Here is an 18,270-nt window from a genome sequence, read left to right on the forward strand (position 1 = left end):
ATATTTTTTTACACAGAACCAAGCTGGTTTAAATTTGACTTTATGGTGTTTTGGTGGAACGGTGCAGAACAACCTCCCAAAGAAAATTTTTTTTAGCTGGTCAAACAGTCCGTTGGGATGGTGAATTTTCAGGAGCCCTTTTCATTCAATCTCCATCATAACCGAAGTATCTCCGATTGAAAGCGGGATGAGCAGAATGGGAGTGGTTCTGGTACTGGTGCCTGTGGGGTGCCATGCAGACTTGCTGCACAATTTCACTCCTCTGGCTCCATAAACAAGCACCTGTGGAAAAAAAGGCCTTCACACCGCCAAAGGTTTATATTTGAGAGGCCTGGTGTGTCTTACAAAGAAAACCTCTGCTGCATTTATGATGCATAACAGAACATTAGAATCTTTACCATTGTAATCTATAGACTGCCAGTTATGTTGAGCTAATATAGGACTGCTAACAGTCATCCTGTATTCATTACAAGTGACAGATGAGAAGATAAAAGAGGACTGCTGATAGAACATCCAGGGACTCCTACCGTGATGCGGACTGTGACAGTTGCCTGCCCCGGGGGCATGATCCCTCCTTGGTCTATAGCCTCTACCTGGAAAGCATAAGAGGTCCCAATGCCCAAAGCTGCCAGGTCCTCAAAATCCAGCGTCTGCAGCACAGCCAGCTCCCCTGTAATAGGGTTCAGAGAAAACAGCTGTCGGGCTGCCTCAGTCCTGATCCGGTAGGTGACATTGGAGAAGAGGTCCGAGTCTGTTGCCTGTGAGAGGAGGCAGAAAAAGGAGCAACAGAAAGTCACACAGTTAGAGCTTGAAAAGAGAAACAGCCAATATCAAAAATCCTGTGCAGTCATCTAAAAAAAAAAATCATTACAGTGGCGCAACGTATATAACAATCAGCATATACAACAATCAGCATATACAACAATCAGCATATACAACAATCAGCATATACAACAATCAGCATATATAATAATCAGCATATATAACAATCAAGGTCTACAAGAACCAAACAAAACATTAAAACTAGTCACTTGTGCAGTGAGTGAGGATCACCATTTCTTTCAAATGTGAGGCTTTATTTGGAAACTACAGAAGCCTCATGTGCAAACAGCGCAAATGCACTTTCCCCACGCTCACTTTCAGATTTATCAAAAGGGAAATGTCCATGGAAACATGCGGTCCTCCACGTCGATCGCCTGGTGGGCGTAGGCACATTTGTAGCACTTTGGAGTTGTTGGCCACCCTCAGTGGACCTTTGCAATGAGCTGCTGCGGCGCTCGGAGCGTGACATGGCCAGGAGCCATGCCCTACCTGTGGCCATACAGGTGCTGACCACACGGGCCTCCCAGATACGGGGTCATTTCAGCGAGAACTGGCCGACCAATTGGGACTGAGCCAGTCGACACTGAGCCGAGCCGTGGCAGCTGTGTGGCATGCAGTTATCCAAATGTCAGCACCATACACCAGATTCCCGTATACACTGCAGATTAACAGGCCAGCATAAAAGTACAATTTGCAGCAGCTGTTTATCCTAATTAGATCGTACACGTTGATATAAAGGCACCATCACAAGTTGAATTTGTTTATGTAAGCAGGAAGCATTTTCAATTGCTCGGTGTACAGATCAGCTGTGATGAAATACTATTAACCAACATTGGATCAATGCATGACTCAGTTGTTCTGACCAACATTGGTGGCAACAGGCTACAAGATGACACGGTGAAGGATGGGTGGCTTCTTGGTAAATGAATCATTTATTTGTCCTGAAATGAATCCCTCTGACAGGTGTGGAGCATGTGTGCCCCCGAAATATGAGCCTGGGTTCGGCATCATTACTCGGCAGTGGTAAAAGTTAGTGACAAGCCCCTAAATGTCTCCATGTTTAAAGAAATTAAACCATGTTAGTGGTGTATCAAATTCCCAAATGGCGGATGATTTACTGTTGTACAGAATATAACTCGTCTTTTACTATTAATTCCAGAAGCCAAAAAGAAGATTTTTTTTATCCCTCGTCTCAAACTCACAATCGGTAAAGTTCCCCTTCCTGCCTTAACAACTCATGGCTTGGTTCCGTTACCTGATGGTGCAGAGAGGGGAATCCTCCCCCGTTTCTACTAATTTGCACATTTATTCAAGGTGTGGCGAGGGAGGAGACTGGTACTCGAACATTCCAAGCTGGGACGCACAAAGAAAAATGTGCTTGGATCAAATTTTTTTTTTGCACGTACGTACTTTTCTGGATTTGAGCGCCAGGTTTCAAATATGAAATCCACACAAGCCTTTGGACATTAGGATCTAGCTACTGGGATTCATGTGGATGGTATAATGGGCGGGGGCATAATAAAGAGTCAAACATCAAAATCACACCTCCAACATGCTCAGATCCCAATCCAGCCTGGCAAAGACATTATAAACACAAGAAAATCCACAGCCAGACAGAGGTCCCAGTTCCAGGGACCACAAGACGGGGTCAGAGGTAACGAGAGTTCAGCATTGTCAGGAGGTCTTTGCTGTTGTTATTCTCCCCCGTCTCCAACTTCATCTGTTTAGAGCTGAGATGTGTTGTCAGGGAGATTAATGGTGTCACGCTGCCACTGTCACTTACACCCTTCAACCTCAAACCTCATGCCTGAACTCCTCTTTCTGTCTTTCACTTAATCTCTCTCTGGAAACCGTCACTCATGATAAATCCGCAATTGCCTGGTGCCCTGTTTTGTTTTCCCTGCCTGGTTTTTCGACACTCCAGTAAAAAATGCAGCAGGTAGGTGAGAGTTTTCTATTTATATCCTTGCTGGTCAGGACAAGTTATAGAATACAAACTCGGTTTGGGTTGCTATAAAAAACAAAGCTAATTATCACATTCTGTCAGAACAATGACGTTAGTATCACTGAATAATTAATAAATGGGAATAATTATGTAGAAAATAAGAATTTTTTCATTTTAGTTAGAAATTACAATACTAATGATTGTCAGCCATTGTGCCACTGATTTGTGCAGGAAGACAATATTAAAACTAAGAATGCAGGTGATGTCACAGCGAGATGACATCACATAGACAGCTGCACGTGTTGGCCAACAGGTACACACAGAGGAGTAAAAGAAAGTGAAACAGGTCCTGATGTCGATATTCTAATGTATCTGCAAATATCTAAAAGTCTGGGCTGTTGTCTGTTGTAAATATTATAGTTTTAACCTATTTCCTGTTTTTCGGCAGGAAGATCGCCATTCCACACCAGCTGTCATGTACGGTCTGCCTCACCTAAGGCACCGAGTGTTTCAGTCTGCATGCTTTTGTCTCAAAGCATTTAATATTTTAAACACTTCCTGCTATCGTAAGCTCACAAACCGCTTGCGACTCAAGTCAAACATGTGGCACTGCAGCCCCTGTGCTGCATTAGAAATAAAAAGAAAACCGACGTGGGACGCAAGCAAGCGCGCACACATTCATACTTACGCTTAGCTTCAATACGACGGTCCCCACAGGCGTGTTTTCTGGAACATTCACCACGTAATTTTGCTGGGAGAAAACCGGACTGCTGTCATCAATATCTGTGACCTGGATGGAGAGGGTCAAGGTGGTCCGCCGTGGATCCACAGCCCCGTCCGACGCCTCCACAACAAGATCATACTGGCTCCGGAGCTCCCGGTCCAGAGGCACCTTCGTGTAGATGCTGCCATTGGCACTGATCACAAACAAGTCGGGGTGATTTATGATCCGGTAGCCCACCTGGCCGTTAGCCCCCGCATCTGGATCTGTAGCCTGAGGAGGAGCAACATAATCAGAGGGCTTCTTTACTGGTACCAGAATAAAAAGCTTTGATATCTAGTTTATCCAGAGTTAAACTAATGACTTGATAATCCAGGCTTCTGTTTATCTTTGATGAACTGTCTGATCAAAAAAGTTATATTAATAACTTCAAAATCAATTAAGTTTCTGTAATAGAAATGATGCAACTCATCAAAAGGACTTTTATTTGCCAGTTCTTTGATTTGGTGTTAAACTTTACCCTAAAAGATGATCTTTTTTTGAGTAGATGACGACATAAGAAAGACAGAGAACCCATTTCCATTCACAAAGGCAGAGATTAATTAGCTTTAAGTGATGCAGAGCATGCAGCAGCTGTTCCCATTTTGATATGATGCATTGTCTGAGCCCCTGGAACAGAAGCTGCACAGCTGTACCGATAAACAACAACACCAGTAACATTTCAGTTTGCTGATCTTCATCTCAAACATCACTTTCACATAACTGAGATTAAAGCATGAACATGGTGTCATTCCAAAGTAACGCTTCACAAAATAAGGGGAAAGAAAAGACAAAAGGAATAATTCTATTATTTTAACAGAGTGAGGCTTTATATTGACGCTGATTTAAAGTAAAGTCCATACAGACAGACGCGGGGAATCACCCTTGCTTTGTGTACTCCCTGCAGACTAAAAGCTGTACTAAATTACTCAAACTCAAAAAGAGAAGAGTGAACTAAAAGCTCCAGAAAAGCTTTTAAAATAATCTGATGTAAATGTTTCAGGCCCTTATTTGCGACAAAAAAAGAAAGGAAAAGCATTTTCTTTTGAAGCTTAGGGCACAGAGAGATTCTGTGTTTCAAACCATAAAGCACAAAAGTGCAAAAAAAGCACAAAAGTATATATCAAGCACAGTGTTCAGAAAGGTTCCATTGAGCCTGAATTAAACCTTGTACAAGAAGCCCTACAAAAAGAGTCAAGAGAACAAGGTGAAACATTTGTACCACTCGTTTAGATTTACAATAGCCAGGTCAGAGAGAGCAACCAAATCCAGGCACCTGTGAACAGACTCCTACAGCGATCACACATCAGTAATTTTGACTGCTTGCTGCCTGTAATCAAATTCTGTAGTGACACCTTTGTGCGTAACGCACCGTGTGTCCCAGTGAACTGCCTAATCCACCAAATTTGTAACAGATGTGAGCAGACATGGCAGTTAAAAAATTTGGATTACAAAATGCTAAATGGCATTTTTCACACGAGTCGTTTAGTTTGGAACAGAACGTAGAGAGAATTGGAACACGACTCCGTGAACAGTTTTCAGTTACTGTCAGGATAAGCCAGAATCCATTAGGGCTAGCATTAAGCTGCTTAATAGCATTATGCATTATGCACACTGCAGTAGGGTTGCCACCTTCCTGAAAATAAGGGACGGGGGGCACCACCCAGTGGAGTTGTAGTAAGTATATAACCAGTTATTATCATTATTCAATTATAGTAAAGATTTTTTTTTTTGTTTATTTATTACACTACTGGTTGAGTAAACCCTAAATATAATCAACTTTGACTTCTATAGTAGCCTACAGACAACCCTAGCTTATGAGCGTTCACGTTAGTTTCCCTGCTACTGCTAGTGTATCTATCAACCAGATTTGAGTTGGATAAAATCAGTATGGTGATTAATACGTGCTCCCATCGGCCTCTGGAGATACCTGGCCGACAAACTGAAAGAGTTCCCCGACTCCTCTCAAGCCTCCTCGCCTCTGTGGTGCTCTCCTGACCCAGGATGGTTAACCTCAGTCATCCCTCCATTTCGTTGGGAGATGAGCGTTGGGTTTGTATGCATTATGTCTCCTGTCTTCCTGCCCTTCTACACTTCCATGGTCGCCGTTTGTTTTTGTTTTTTTGCCACGAGACATGTCGCAGGCGTATCTTGGCAGCACCAACAGCACAGTCTATTAGTTAAGAGATCAGCAGCGGCACTCGGAACCGCCCTGTTTATTTAAAATAAAACATTTATTTGACCTAGAACACATCAAATACACAATAATATCCACAGTTTTCCAACAAGTGGTATATGAAAAGTTGTCTTTATCCTTTTGAGTATCTAACTTAGTAGCTAAAAGTGCTTCATTAACTTGCAAAGAGCATAGAACACCATAATCCCCTAATCCCTAATCTAATTGCTGGCTGTATTTGTGAGACTGGAGGCTGAAGGTGGCAAAAAAAACTTCCTTTATACAAGCTTTTGTCTGAATTGACAGTGTGAACTCCTGATATCATAAAAAGGGATTACTCCTGAAACTATACACACAGAAGTGTCTGAATTAATGCTTCTGATTGCACACACAACCCACATCAGCTTTAGAACAAAGAAAACCTTTCAATATCTGTAACAATGGAAACGCTGAGCAGAATGGCTGCGGGTTTGCTGCTGGTCACAGCACAGCTCTCACGTGCCATAAAGGTGTTCTGTGGAAATCAGCTGAGGCTCTGGGCTGACTTGAGGGAAATAGGAGAGGGAAAAAATAATCTTGGATGATAAAAAAAAAAGGCAGCTTTTTCCCCTGTCTTAGCTGGCACATCGTAAACATGTTCTGTATCGGTTCCTCACAGCTGTTTCCTGTCATGATTCAAGGATTAATCTACTGACAGGCATCAGGCCAATTAATCTACATTAATTAGGAAATTCTGGCTGCTCGATGGTGCCGAACTGACTCAGACAACAGGGATACGGCGTCGCCGTCTGAAGGCGACAACTGTTGTGTCAGCAGACGTTAGAAAGCGACGCGGACGTCACACTCACCCTCACAAGGCCCACAAAAAGGTCGGCCTCTTCTTCTCGGACGGTGAAGTTAACAGGTATGGCGAAGTCAAATTTGGGATCGTTGTCGTTGACATCTGTGACGACAATGTCGACCGTGGTGGTGGAAGTCTGAGGGCAGAGCACAAACAACAGCCTTCACGCCTCCGAAGGTGTAGGTGTAAAACATGTAGTTGTGATTCTCCTCGTTCTTTATTGACTCTTTTCAATGTCCAACAGGGGCCAATGTTATTTGAACACCTGAAAGATCTGAAAAAAAAAAAAAATTCGACCTCCAAAAGACGATTTCCTCTCGTATTGTTCATGAAAAATGCAGATGCTTGTTCTAAGCACCGCAGCACGCCGATCTGGCGTACTCAATATATTACCTGAAAACCTCAACACTAACATTCTCTTGTGTCTTCTGCAACTCAGACCAAAATCTAAAACAAATCTGCCCTTTTTATTTTCCATCTCCCCTCCAAATATGCTCCATGAGGTTGAGCTTCAGACTTTCAGGAGGTCCTCATTTCCCAATAGAAGTCTTTCCTTTTGGCCAATTCAAAAGAGGCCCCCCCAAACCTCTCAAATATCAGGTGTTCGAATTATTTTGGCCACCGCTAAATATAAATCAGACTATTAGCATGATAGAGTGATAAAAGAAAGATAGCGGCATCGAAACCAGCAACATAACACGAGTCCATTTATTTCCAAATCATCGTCATATGAGTGGCAGCACAGTAAATAACTATTAAATTAGGAATAAATCTCAACCCTTTACTTCAATCAGCATACTAAAGTTGAAAACGCACCTTTGGGAGTTTCTCGGTGCACTGGGGGGAATCTGTATGCAAATAATTTTGTAAGTGGTCTCCTTTGGGGGAGGAGTGCTGGGTGGGAGGTGGGAGGAGTCGGTCTTCATGAGAGAGACATTAGAGAGCGCTGTTTGAAGTTACCCTGGCAGACGCAGCACTGAGCCGAGTGTCATGAAAGAAATGGCCTAGTTACTGTCACCTTCATCTCGGTTTCTGTTTGGAATTCCTTCTCTGCGGTTGTTTTGGTTTTCGTTTCGGAGACGCGTAATCATAATAATGACACGTCTGGCCAGGCTGAAAACTCAAAACACTCCACGACGATTTTGGTCTTTTTCTCGTAGAATAACAACCCACCCACCCACCCATCCACCCATCCATCCATCCATCCACCCACCCACCCACCCATCCATCCATCCATCCACCCACCCACCCATCCATCCATCTCTCCGCTCACACTGATGCCAGTTCTCACTAACCGGTAGTTTATGGACAGATAAAAATGAGCCGTCCAGCACGGCGCGTTTGCACGTGCACGCCACGGCCGTGCCGACCAAAGCCCCTCACCTCATGTCGTTAGCTATTATCCACGTTTCACCTAAACTTGTCTGGAATCGAGGCAGCGAAGCCTGAGCCAACCGCGAAGGAGCAGAATCAAATTACGACGGTTGATGTGATTATAAACTCTCGGCGGGAGGGGAAGCTGCCAGCGTTCACTTTTAGTTCAGCTATGGGCTGCTTCCCCGCGATGAGCTGAAGAGACAGCTCAGTGACAGGAAGTAGTCGGACGGATGATGACTCTGCAATTTACTGTTTACTAATTAATAAAGGAGAGCGGAAATAGTTGCTTTATTTCATTAGACTTGTCTGAGAAGTGATGGCAGAACCTGGATGGGATGCGAGTGGATTTCTAAGGGGTAAAAACATCAAAAGCTAAATTACATACTGTAACTTTTTAATTATCCATCCATAATCTTGTTAGTGCAAAGGTGCTGACCACTGCACCAGCACGCCGTCCACTGCAGTTTTACATATTAAAACAGGAAAAGAAAGTGTTGCGTGCGTGTAGACTTTGAAGCACAGGAGGGGGATAAACAGCTTGAAAGCAGCCGATTTCCTTTTAAACTCCAGGGTTGATGGTCAGAACTGGGCTGAGGTTCTGACTGTCATAAGGTGAAACAGGGGGACTTGGATGGTTTGGATGAAGAACAACCTCTCTGAAGCAACAAGTGGGGTCGATATAGTTTCTGTTCTCTCACTTGTTCTTCTGCGTTGTGGATGTTCGGTATTTTAAGCCCCTTTTCCAGATTAATGAGTTAGAAAGTCAGTTGTTTGTCAGCTCTGAAGGAAGACAACGAGGAAAGAGTTGTGTCTCACCCCTCCAGGGTTCCCATCGGAGGCTGTGACGATCAGGCGGTACTGATCTGTGCTCTCTCTGTCCAGAGGCTTCCCCAGAAGTAACAGCCCGATCCTGCAGAGAGGGGTCAGAGGTGACAACACGGAGGTGTTACAAGCAGACGCTTTGGGGAGACAAACACAACAGCTTCTTTGAATCACAATCATGCACAAGCACTTATTTTCAGATGCAGCAGAGGGTGACAGAGAAGGCTGCTCGTCAGAGGGAATTCACTTCAGGATTCATCAAACATGGCTGACAGCGGTCAGAGTTTTAGCAAGAAAAACTCACTTATTCTCCCACAGCACAGGAAATACAGGCATAAATACGTGTGTCTTCATTCTGCAGCACAATACCTAGCTTCCCTGCTCAGTCACAAGCAATAATCTGGCATCAGAGTATTCCAACACAAATGGAATGCCAAATGATGGTCAAACATGTGATTTCAGGTGCAGCAACAGGTAAACAAACACACGCGGGCAAAACTAATACATAAAGAAATAAACCAATTTCCCAGCGACAGAAGAGGCTGTGCAAGAACACATCTGAATGCACCACTAGATTATTCCCAATCACAATTCCCTCCTGCCCCTTTTTGAATTTCTGATTTAAAGTCGGAGCAGACGCTGACAGCCTCCTTGTTTACTGCCTTAGTTGTAATGCAACGAGATCCGAGAACGTCTACTTCTCTGGTCACTCATCCAATGTGGTGAGCATGATCCAATACACCCAGAGGTCAGAAACTAAAAACAATGATCCAAACCGGTCAAATACGGCAGCGCCATCCTTCCCTTATGACTGATGAGTTTATTTATTCTGGACAGGCATTCAGATAGGCAACTTTGGCGCAGCTGGCTCTGACTTGACTGTAATAATACAGATGTGAGGATGAGGACTGACATAATTACTCTGATTATCCGGGTGATCTTGATGGCGATGCTGACAAGGATCGGAATGATTAAAGAGGAAAGATTAGCCCGCCCGGGGGAGGCACGTCCTTCCTGCAGCTGGAGTGCTGAGCTGTGCTCCAGCAGCTGGGTCTGAGAGGTTCACTGATCATGTTTGATAATGTACGACCTTCTGTCCCCAGAACCAGCTCGTGAAAAGGATGTTGTCAAACACGGCGGACGCTCGGCTGCGTATTACGTGGCGGCGGAGGCAGCGGCAGCGCAGGCCAGGTCAGGTAATCTGCTGATCTCCAAGTCTGATTGTGTCTTGTTGAACACGGGAAAAAAAAAACAGTAATTTCAAATATGAATCTGCAGCTCTATTTAGACATTTAAAACCTTAAGTAATGACCCAAATGTCTGGTTCAATGTACCAATAAAGACAACCTCTTTATTTTTTTCAGTTTATGTGACATTTTTACCTCTTTTTCCATTTATTAATTATGAATTAAAGGGTGGCATCCTTTTTAAGTTGAAGCAAGCAAAACATTTTAAAAGGATGTGCGGTAGATGTCCCTTTCTGAATAATACTATAAATGAAAAGGACACGAGTTCAGTTATTATAGTTCTAAATATGCCAAGATGACTTGTTGAAAAAGGTTTTTGCCAGAGTTTTAAAAATGATGTAAATTTATACAAATTGATGTAGTTGGATACAATTATGAAATCAAGTTGACCAAACGGGCTACAACCGGCATTTTAAGTATTTGACACATGAATTTAGTAGAATCCAGATATAAATTTAAAATGTGGTGTTATAGGTGTCACATGTTTCGCAGAGGGGAGGGGGCAGAAGAGGCGTTGAGGGTGTGACGTGTTCAACCTACATCATGTCGGCTCGCACGCTCAGAGTCGTCTACACTGCTCACACACATGACGGTGGAATCTCAAGCATCCCCCCCTTCTTGAGGGGGGGGGGGGGTCTGGCCCATTTAAAGTGAGTTATACATCAGAGAGCTCATTATTCATAATAGCCCGACTGAAGCCACTCTGGATGTCGGAGTGTGTAGCAAAATTCCTCACTGGATCAGGACTCATCAAGAGCACCAGCTAATTATCCTTTGATTAATCGTGTGGTTTTCATGTTTGTTCTGCCGCTGACAGGCTGTGATCATATTAGCTCATTCACAGAGATAACAGGAGACGGGAGCCGTCCACGGCAGCAGCCTCCCTGACACGTCTCCCCAAAAACAACGGCGCTATTTTATTTAGTTTTGATTGAAAGACAATGAGGCAGATTAAGAGGAAACAAATGGCAGGACGACACAGCTTGCCCTTGTGTAGCCAGGGGACTGAGGATGCAAACAAAAGAGGCTTTAATCAATTAGAGCGAAACGTGTCTGGCAGGGTCCTTCATTCTCAGTCTCCACACGTCTCCGCTCTCCTCCATATTTGCTCGCCTATTTAAGGGATGTTAAAAAGCACAGACCACTTAAATATTTTATGCCTCTGAGTCAGGTGATTTTTCTTTTATGCTGATGTAGATGATGAGAGGTATACCGAAGTATTTGGGGTGCTTTTATACCCAGAAATATTGTCTTCCTCCTTTCAGGCAGAAGAAACGCGAGAGATAAAAAGCCAGAGAGAATGTGGGGGGAAAAAACGAGCCACACTAAACAGAAATATCTCTGTTTTTTTATTCTGTCTCTGCTTCTTTGTTTCTATCTCTATTTGTGCAGGGATCATCTAAACTAGTCTGTTAATGCTATTCCAGAAATGTGTGGAATGAAAGGGAAAGTAATTCTACCCTGAAAACACAATAACAGATAACAAAACAAAGGTACTGTATGCTCATTAAATTCTGAGGGGTTTGTGTTTGTTTTTGCTGCTCACCTCTGCCTTCTTAATAAATGTTAATAAGAATGGATGCTTTTAGGAATTGAAATCTTAATTTACAACCTTGATAGAAGTATTCAAGAAAAACAAACCTGAGCATAGACTGAAAATCTTCCAAATGAGCCACCTCTAAAATGTTGATGGTACTTTGAATTCTATTAGATCTAATAGATAAAGCAGCTAAAGGAAGAACTGTTCTTTTCAATCTTTGGATCATGAATAATTTACAGTCGTTTTACAGATATTTGTTGAGACAAGACTCGATGTGTGGGAAAATGGAAACAAATTTAAACTCTTTTCAGTCTGAACTTGTTTTAAAATTGATCCATGAATAAATGCTGGGAAAATCAAAATAAAACACAACTGGGATCCTAAAACCAAGTCTTAACCCTCAAAAACCTGCTTTGAATTAAATGTCCTTACTTTGACAATGAAAAGCTAATTTTGGTCCAGTATGCAACACACACACACACACACTCACACACACACACACACACACACACACACACACACACACACACACACACACACACACACACACACACTCGCGCTGTGTGATTTAAGGACAGTCGGTATACTTTATCTTTTGATTAATAATTCATTAGCTCTTCAAACCGCATGTCTATATTCCCTCTCAAGTACGCCTGAGGTGGGGAGGAAACACGGGACTCACGTTTCAGAGAGGTTGAACACCTTCTGGGAATCTCCGCTCACAATGCGGTAAGTGATGGGGTCATTTTCTCTGTCTGTGGCCTGGAGGGGGAAGAAAAACAGATTCTTGAAAACAATACGCACCATTTAAGCTGCGGCTCATGTGGCAACCCTCTGTGAGGATGGCGGCCTTGGACTCATTTACAGAAAAGAATCTCACCTGCAGATTGAGCAGGATCGCTCCGATCCTCATGGCCTCGCTGACCTCCAGGCTGTAGGTGAGGAGGGGGAAGCGCGGCGGGCTCTGGTTATTGGGTGGCAAAACCTCAATGTAGACGGTGGTGATGGAGCTCCTGACGGGAAAGAAGAATGAAAATCATTTTAGACAGCATCATTTCCTTAGATCACCTTCTGAGCCGCAGCGATCAGACAGTGGAGTCAAAGAAATTCAGTGCGCTTCCTCATTTTCATTCACTTTCCTAAAAATGAGCCTGCTGGTTTTCAGGCTCACAGACTGTGATGATTATTTACTCCTGCGCTGTGTGAGACACCTTTCGTTGAACTCCTGTGAAGGGTCATGTATGCATCAAAATGAGATTTCAAAATCCAATAATCAGCCTTATTTGGCTGTACTTCTACTGGAAATGATTGCTTGTAAATGACAAGATAAACAATTCATGTTACTGGATCACAGAAGGACAGACTTGTAATTCACCCAGAATTCAAAGATTCTGTAATCCAGAACACCAATAAAAGCCCACCACAGTAATTGTGTTATAAAAACAGAAATAACACTCAAAAAGCACCTTCGCTGTGTTTCTGGAGCCCCGTCTGAGGCCTTGACAGTCAGTGCATAAGACTGTCCCACAGTTAAAGCCACGCCTGGCGCCACGGTGAGGCGACCTGTGCGATTATTAATGATGAAGTGTCCCTGGGCCCCGGCCAATATCTCATACGTCACCAGGCCGTTCAATCCTTCATCAGCATCCGCTGCAGTTAACTTGCAGAACAGACAGACAGACAGACAGACAGACAGACAGACAGACAGACAGACAGACAGACAGACAGACAGACAGACAGACAGACAGACAGACAGACAGACAGACAGACAGACAGACAGACAGACAGAGAGAGAGAGAGGCAGGTTAGTGCCAAGTGCATGTTGTGATTTTCAGTAAGAAAGTTCGTCTGACAGTGTGAAGCAGTGCAGAAAACTTGTTCTTCCTCTTGAGGGCTGACTTCAGTCTGATTGTTAATACACTTTTATTTCAAATCTTTTGCTGCCTTATGTTCGGGTAGCGAGCGCCCATCTTTGAAGTCTGAAATCAAAAACAGTCCTCTCGCTCAGAGCATCCGGCCGACGTCCCAGCCTGACCTCCAGATGGCTGGTAACGACTACTGTTCAGGCTGATTGCACCGATTATGGCAAAAATCACAAACGCAGTTAATAACACAGTTGTTAAATGCGATGTCCCACTGACTGATGTAAATTGATGTAAACACTTAGCTGCTAGGAACACAAACAGGAGAAATGGAATATGTACAGATTGTGGATTTAGTTCCAGTGTTTTGATCCAGATTACTTTAGCTTTGCAGCGTTTGGAGCCGACTAACCGAATTAATCAAGAAGGAAGTTGCAGAGTGGCCATGGTTGTTTTTAAGTTAAACAGCGCAGAACAAAAACACGTCAGTGAGATCAGAATGGATTCTTGATATATTTACTACACTTTTTAGATACATGACATATATAAACCGGGCTTACTGCAGCTTGTTCTTCACCAGGGTGCTCTGCTGCCTGTGATTTAGAGTCCTTGTGATGTTGGTTGCTTTGTATCTTAGAAGACCTCAAACTTCTAATCGGGGTCCTGAAGCTGCAACTTAAATCACCGCTAGCAAATAGGCAGCAACAGCATCCTCGGGGGCAGCAAAGCTTTCATAAACGGCTTACAAAATCAGTTAAGCGGTCATGGCAGACATTCCGTGACCCTTGGCCTCATTTTGGAGAGGGCAAAACAGCTGGTATTCGAGACAGATTAAACTTGACCTTTTGAGTGTTGGACTTTTTTTTCTCATGAGCGGTTGTGCCGAGAGACCACGTTCTGAGTGACACAGACAAGAAAGTGATTTAGAAGACCGGGTTTACGGATTCCTGAATCAAAAGGCCATAGCCGCATTCTTACTTGCGTCCTCATGTATACGAGTGGCCTTTAAAAGAAAACCACAACCTTTAAATCTGAGGAGGCACCGAAAACATGGAATAACAATCTCTGTATAAGCCGGTTAAATTATGAAAAATAAAACCCCAGTTTGAAAATCATCTGGCGATTAACCTAAATCGTGCTTGCACGGTTCCCAGGACGAAGCATTCTTTCAGACTTGATTGTCCTGAACATGGATGCTCGTCCTGTCCACAAATCACGGGATCGCTGCGGCGAGGTGTGCCGCAATGGGGACAAAGAGAGTTACGCCGAGCCAGCGTGTATAAGGAGGTGGACACTATCCCTGATTGATTACCTGGAGAACGGTTTCCCCCGGCTGCATGTCGGTGAAGACTTCAACATTGTAGGAGGCCTTGGCGAATGTGGGCGTGTTGTCATTGGCGTCGATGACCAGGATGTTGACAGTCACTGGGGTGCTCTGCTGGACACCATCCGATGCCACCATCTGGAAACGAGAAAGGTGTGTAGGAGCATAGGGTTTAAGCGCACGACTGTGTGTCTTTCTAAAAGACAGTATTTTATATTTATTTGTCCGCAGCTCTGATTTCCAGAACGTGGGAGGGGAGAAGTAAAATGGAGCAAGCGGATCGACAAAGTACAGAAGAGGCCTAAACTGATAAGGTGGGTACTTTTCTGTGTGGGAAATTGCTTTTCCTCTATAATTTGTTCTCTGGACAGAAACATTTTGCAGGTTTTAATACACTGTAATAGCCCAACAATCAGGTGTGAAGGTGTTACACAGAAAAGGCCTGATAACATACAGCACGACCTCGATATCCCGTCCTGTCCAACCACGTGTTGACTTCATGTAGCCTTTCAACACGTCGAGGGCAAGAGCCAATTTAGATTCACCGAGTCATCACTACTGTGCGTGTACACCTGTACACAACTGAAGAACCGATGCGTGTCTCTCAATACGGCCGCACAAAATAGCTGTAAACAAAGTCGGCCATTTTCTGCACGCAAACACAAAATGTGAAAACTTCAATCTTTACAGTCTGATATTCATCTAAATTGGATCGATGTGCTTTCCCTACTAAGGCACAGACAGTTTTTAGAGAATTGATTTAGTGCTGCCCTTTTCAAAAGGACGTGTTTTTCCTTTTTTTGTCCAATATTCCGGGAAATTACCTCGAGAGAAAGGCAAGAGCGCAATCTTTAAGGTCCCTCTGCTGTTTATCATTATGTAAACAACATTCCCTTTCTCTTTTAATGTCTGATGGACAGAAGATTATTACGATCTCTTTGTCCCCCGAGATGCGTTTTCTTCTGTTGCAGCTCAGCTTTAATCTGGATAATCATCTCAGAACTTGAACGAACTGAACTGGTTGCTTTGACGCGTGTGTTAAATCAATTTTGCCATTTTAATTAAACGAGCCTCATCGCGGAATCGGGATGACAGCCACCATTCCGGCTCTCTGTTGACACGTTTGTTAATAGTGCAGCTGTGCTGGTCAGACGCCTCCTACCCATCAAATTAAAAGTTGAAGAAAACAGCTGTATGTTGGCTTCCAGCTGCAAAAAAAAAAAAAAAAATACACTGTCTACTTATCCTCATTGTGATGTAATTCACATCCCGCAATTTCAGCATCCTGATCATTATATTCTCATTAGGGGAAAATAATTAAAACAAGCTTGGTAAATAAACATCCGGGCTACTTTACAAGCGCGTCGTAATACGCTTCTAAACTTTTCATTCAGTGTCCGTCATAAACGTCAAATCGCTTCCAGACTTGTCATGTAGTGCATGTGAAGGCTGTGTGATATGTTGAGCGAAATTCATCATGAAGCATCAAACACTTGGGAAATGCAGCCGTTAGCGCTGGGAGACACACCATCGCTGACTGTCTGAGCAGCAAAGTGACGGCACAGGCCCGCTCTCATTTGGCATGTGTGATGTCAAAGTGTCCATAATTGATGAGGCGGGTTTGAGATGTGGTTGCCTGCGATGTTAGCAGCCATTCATTTCATTTGTACCACCATCCTTATATCCATTTTCTCCTTGTTGTATATGCACGGTGTTTATTTGTTCAAGTTGATTTATGAGCTGTGCATTTAAATGGAGAAAATATTGTTTTCTTCTTACAGGAGTGATATAATAGCTGCACAACAATGGCTCGTGGCCACGGCAGAGGCTGATTTAAGGATCTGCTGCTAAATCAAACTGCAGACAGTCAGGAGCAAACTACTTCGCTTATTATGTGGTCGTATGAATTATGTTATTACCATCTGTTTTTATGGCACACTTAGTTATTCACCCTGCAGTAAAACAGGTGTAAATACATGATTGACTTTACATGACAAACTGTGGGATCATATGCTCTCTTTCTTTAGTTCAATAGTTCAATCAAAATGATCAAGATTATTACTAACTATTAGTATTAGCGCTGCTTTTATGAAGGTTATGGAGACAAGACGTCGCCATCTGATTTAAAAGTTAACGATGGACTCATCTCAGGCTTAACCATTTCAGAGAATACTGAAATCATTTAGATACTAGAACAAGTTAAATCACTTTCCACCAGGAGTTCCAGGAACGTTTATTGCCAGGAATTTTTACCTGGGTAAAAAAAAAGTCCCAGAAAATTTTGTTTGCATTTCTCTGCACCTCAAAGTTCCAGAAAATGTATTCAAATCAGACAGATGAGGGGTTTGGGTGGGATTAGGGGGGGGGGGGGGTTAATGAACTTTCGAAGCCCTGATGCCGAACTCATTTCATTGTCTCACATTTAACTTTCCCAGCTCGACGGACTCAGTCATTTCCTGTTGTTGAGTTAAAGTCCCTCCTTACAAATATGCTCGATATGGTCTGGATCTGACCGTCGGTCCACTTGTTATAGCTTCCCTTCTTGGTTAGGGAAAGTTTGGGATTGAGGGAAAGTTTATTCCGCTGGTCTTTCAAAATCACAAACAAAAGTCCCTGTGATGGTAAAGCAGCTTATGTTAATTTTTCAGCCTTTCAGTCTAGCATCAGAAGTGGGAATGTGAAGCATCACACCAAGGCCAAAACGGCAACATCCGTGTCCATCCATCACCGACAGCATTTCAAAATAACTGTACACAAACGTTTGGATCTTACAAGAAAAGAAAAAGATTTATAATGGCAAAGCCGAGCACATCCCATCAGCCGTGACGGCAACAGCAACATCACAGATATTATCAGAGGTTGGGCTCTAACTGAACTTCAGGAAACATGTGAAGTTTAGGCTTTACTTGATGGACAGAGGAGGGAACGTTCGTACATTATGAGGTCTTGATCTTTGGAGGGCTTAATCTCAGACCTCAGGAAGACCCTCTCTATCCCCAGTAAATGCCAGGTCAATTTTATACCTAGAGGTGCCTCCTACTGTGTGACTCCTTCAACACAGAATAGGACACAAAAAAAAGGGTAGAAGTGGAGTCGTACCGTGAACGTGTAAGCCATCTGCTTCTCCCGGTCCACAGGTGTAACCAGTCTCAGGTAGCGCACTATGCCAGTCGGAGTCACACCAAATATCGTGGCGTAGTTGTCGAGGGAAATCTTCACCAACGGGTCTTTTGTCTTTGCAAGAGAAGCAGTTTTCAAAGAAGGAGAGAAGCGTTACCATGGTGATGCGTTTTTCATGGGCTTTTCTGAGGTCGCAGCTGTGTGGTTGCAAAAAACGTATCAAAGACAACATTTTCGACTGCCAGAGTGCCGGCAGGGTAATCAGTGTCAGCCGGCAGGAAAGAGCGGAGCGCCGCAAAGCGACTCCGGCCAATGATTTCTGCCGCCATCGCGGCTCTGGTCACTTTCAGAGGAAACCACAATTATCAATCACTTATTGAAACGTGCAAAAACTGGCGGGAAGCGTTAATACAATTAACAGCTGCTGTGCAATG

General features: G+C 43.5%; 1 protein-coding gene across 4 annotated transcripts in view; it reads right to left on the reverse strand.

Annotated features, from left to right (window-relative positions):
• Positions 1-18,270, reverse strand: part of pcdh15a (protocadherin-related 15a) — a 121,918-nt gene that overhangs the window by 41,649 nt on the left and 61,999 nt on the right. For all 4 annotated transcript variants that reach the window (XM_029835286.1, XM_029835285.1, XM_029835283.1 and 1 more), the window contains 9 exons: positions 17,816-17,950; positions 14,705-14,854; positions 12,997-13,190; positions 12,411-12,543; positions 12,213-12,292; positions 8,738-8,831; positions 6,552-6,680; positions 3,456-3,761; positions 528-758 (listed from right to left, as the gene is read on the reverse strand). In XM_029835286.1, the coding sequence (XP_029691146.1) occupies positions 528-758; positions 3,456-3,761; positions 6,552-6,680; positions 8,738-8,831; positions 12,213-12,292; positions 12,411-12,543; positions 12,997-13,190; positions 14,705-14,854; positions 17,816-17,950 (1,452 nt within the window). The remainder of the gene's footprint in view (positions 1-527; positions 759-3,455; positions 3,762-6,551; positions 6,681-8,737; positions 8,832-12,212; positions 12,293-12,410; positions 12,544-12,996; positions 13,191-14,704; positions 14,855-17,815; positions 17,951-18,270) is intronic.

The sequence above is a fragment of the Takifugu rubripes genome, chromosome 4, assembly GCF_901000725.2.
Source record: "Takifugu rubripes chromosome 4, fTakRub1.2, whole genome shotgun sequence".
Lineage (NCBI taxonomy): Eukaryota > Metazoa > Chordata > Actinopteri > Tetraodontiformes > Tetraodontidae > Takifugu > Takifugu rubripes.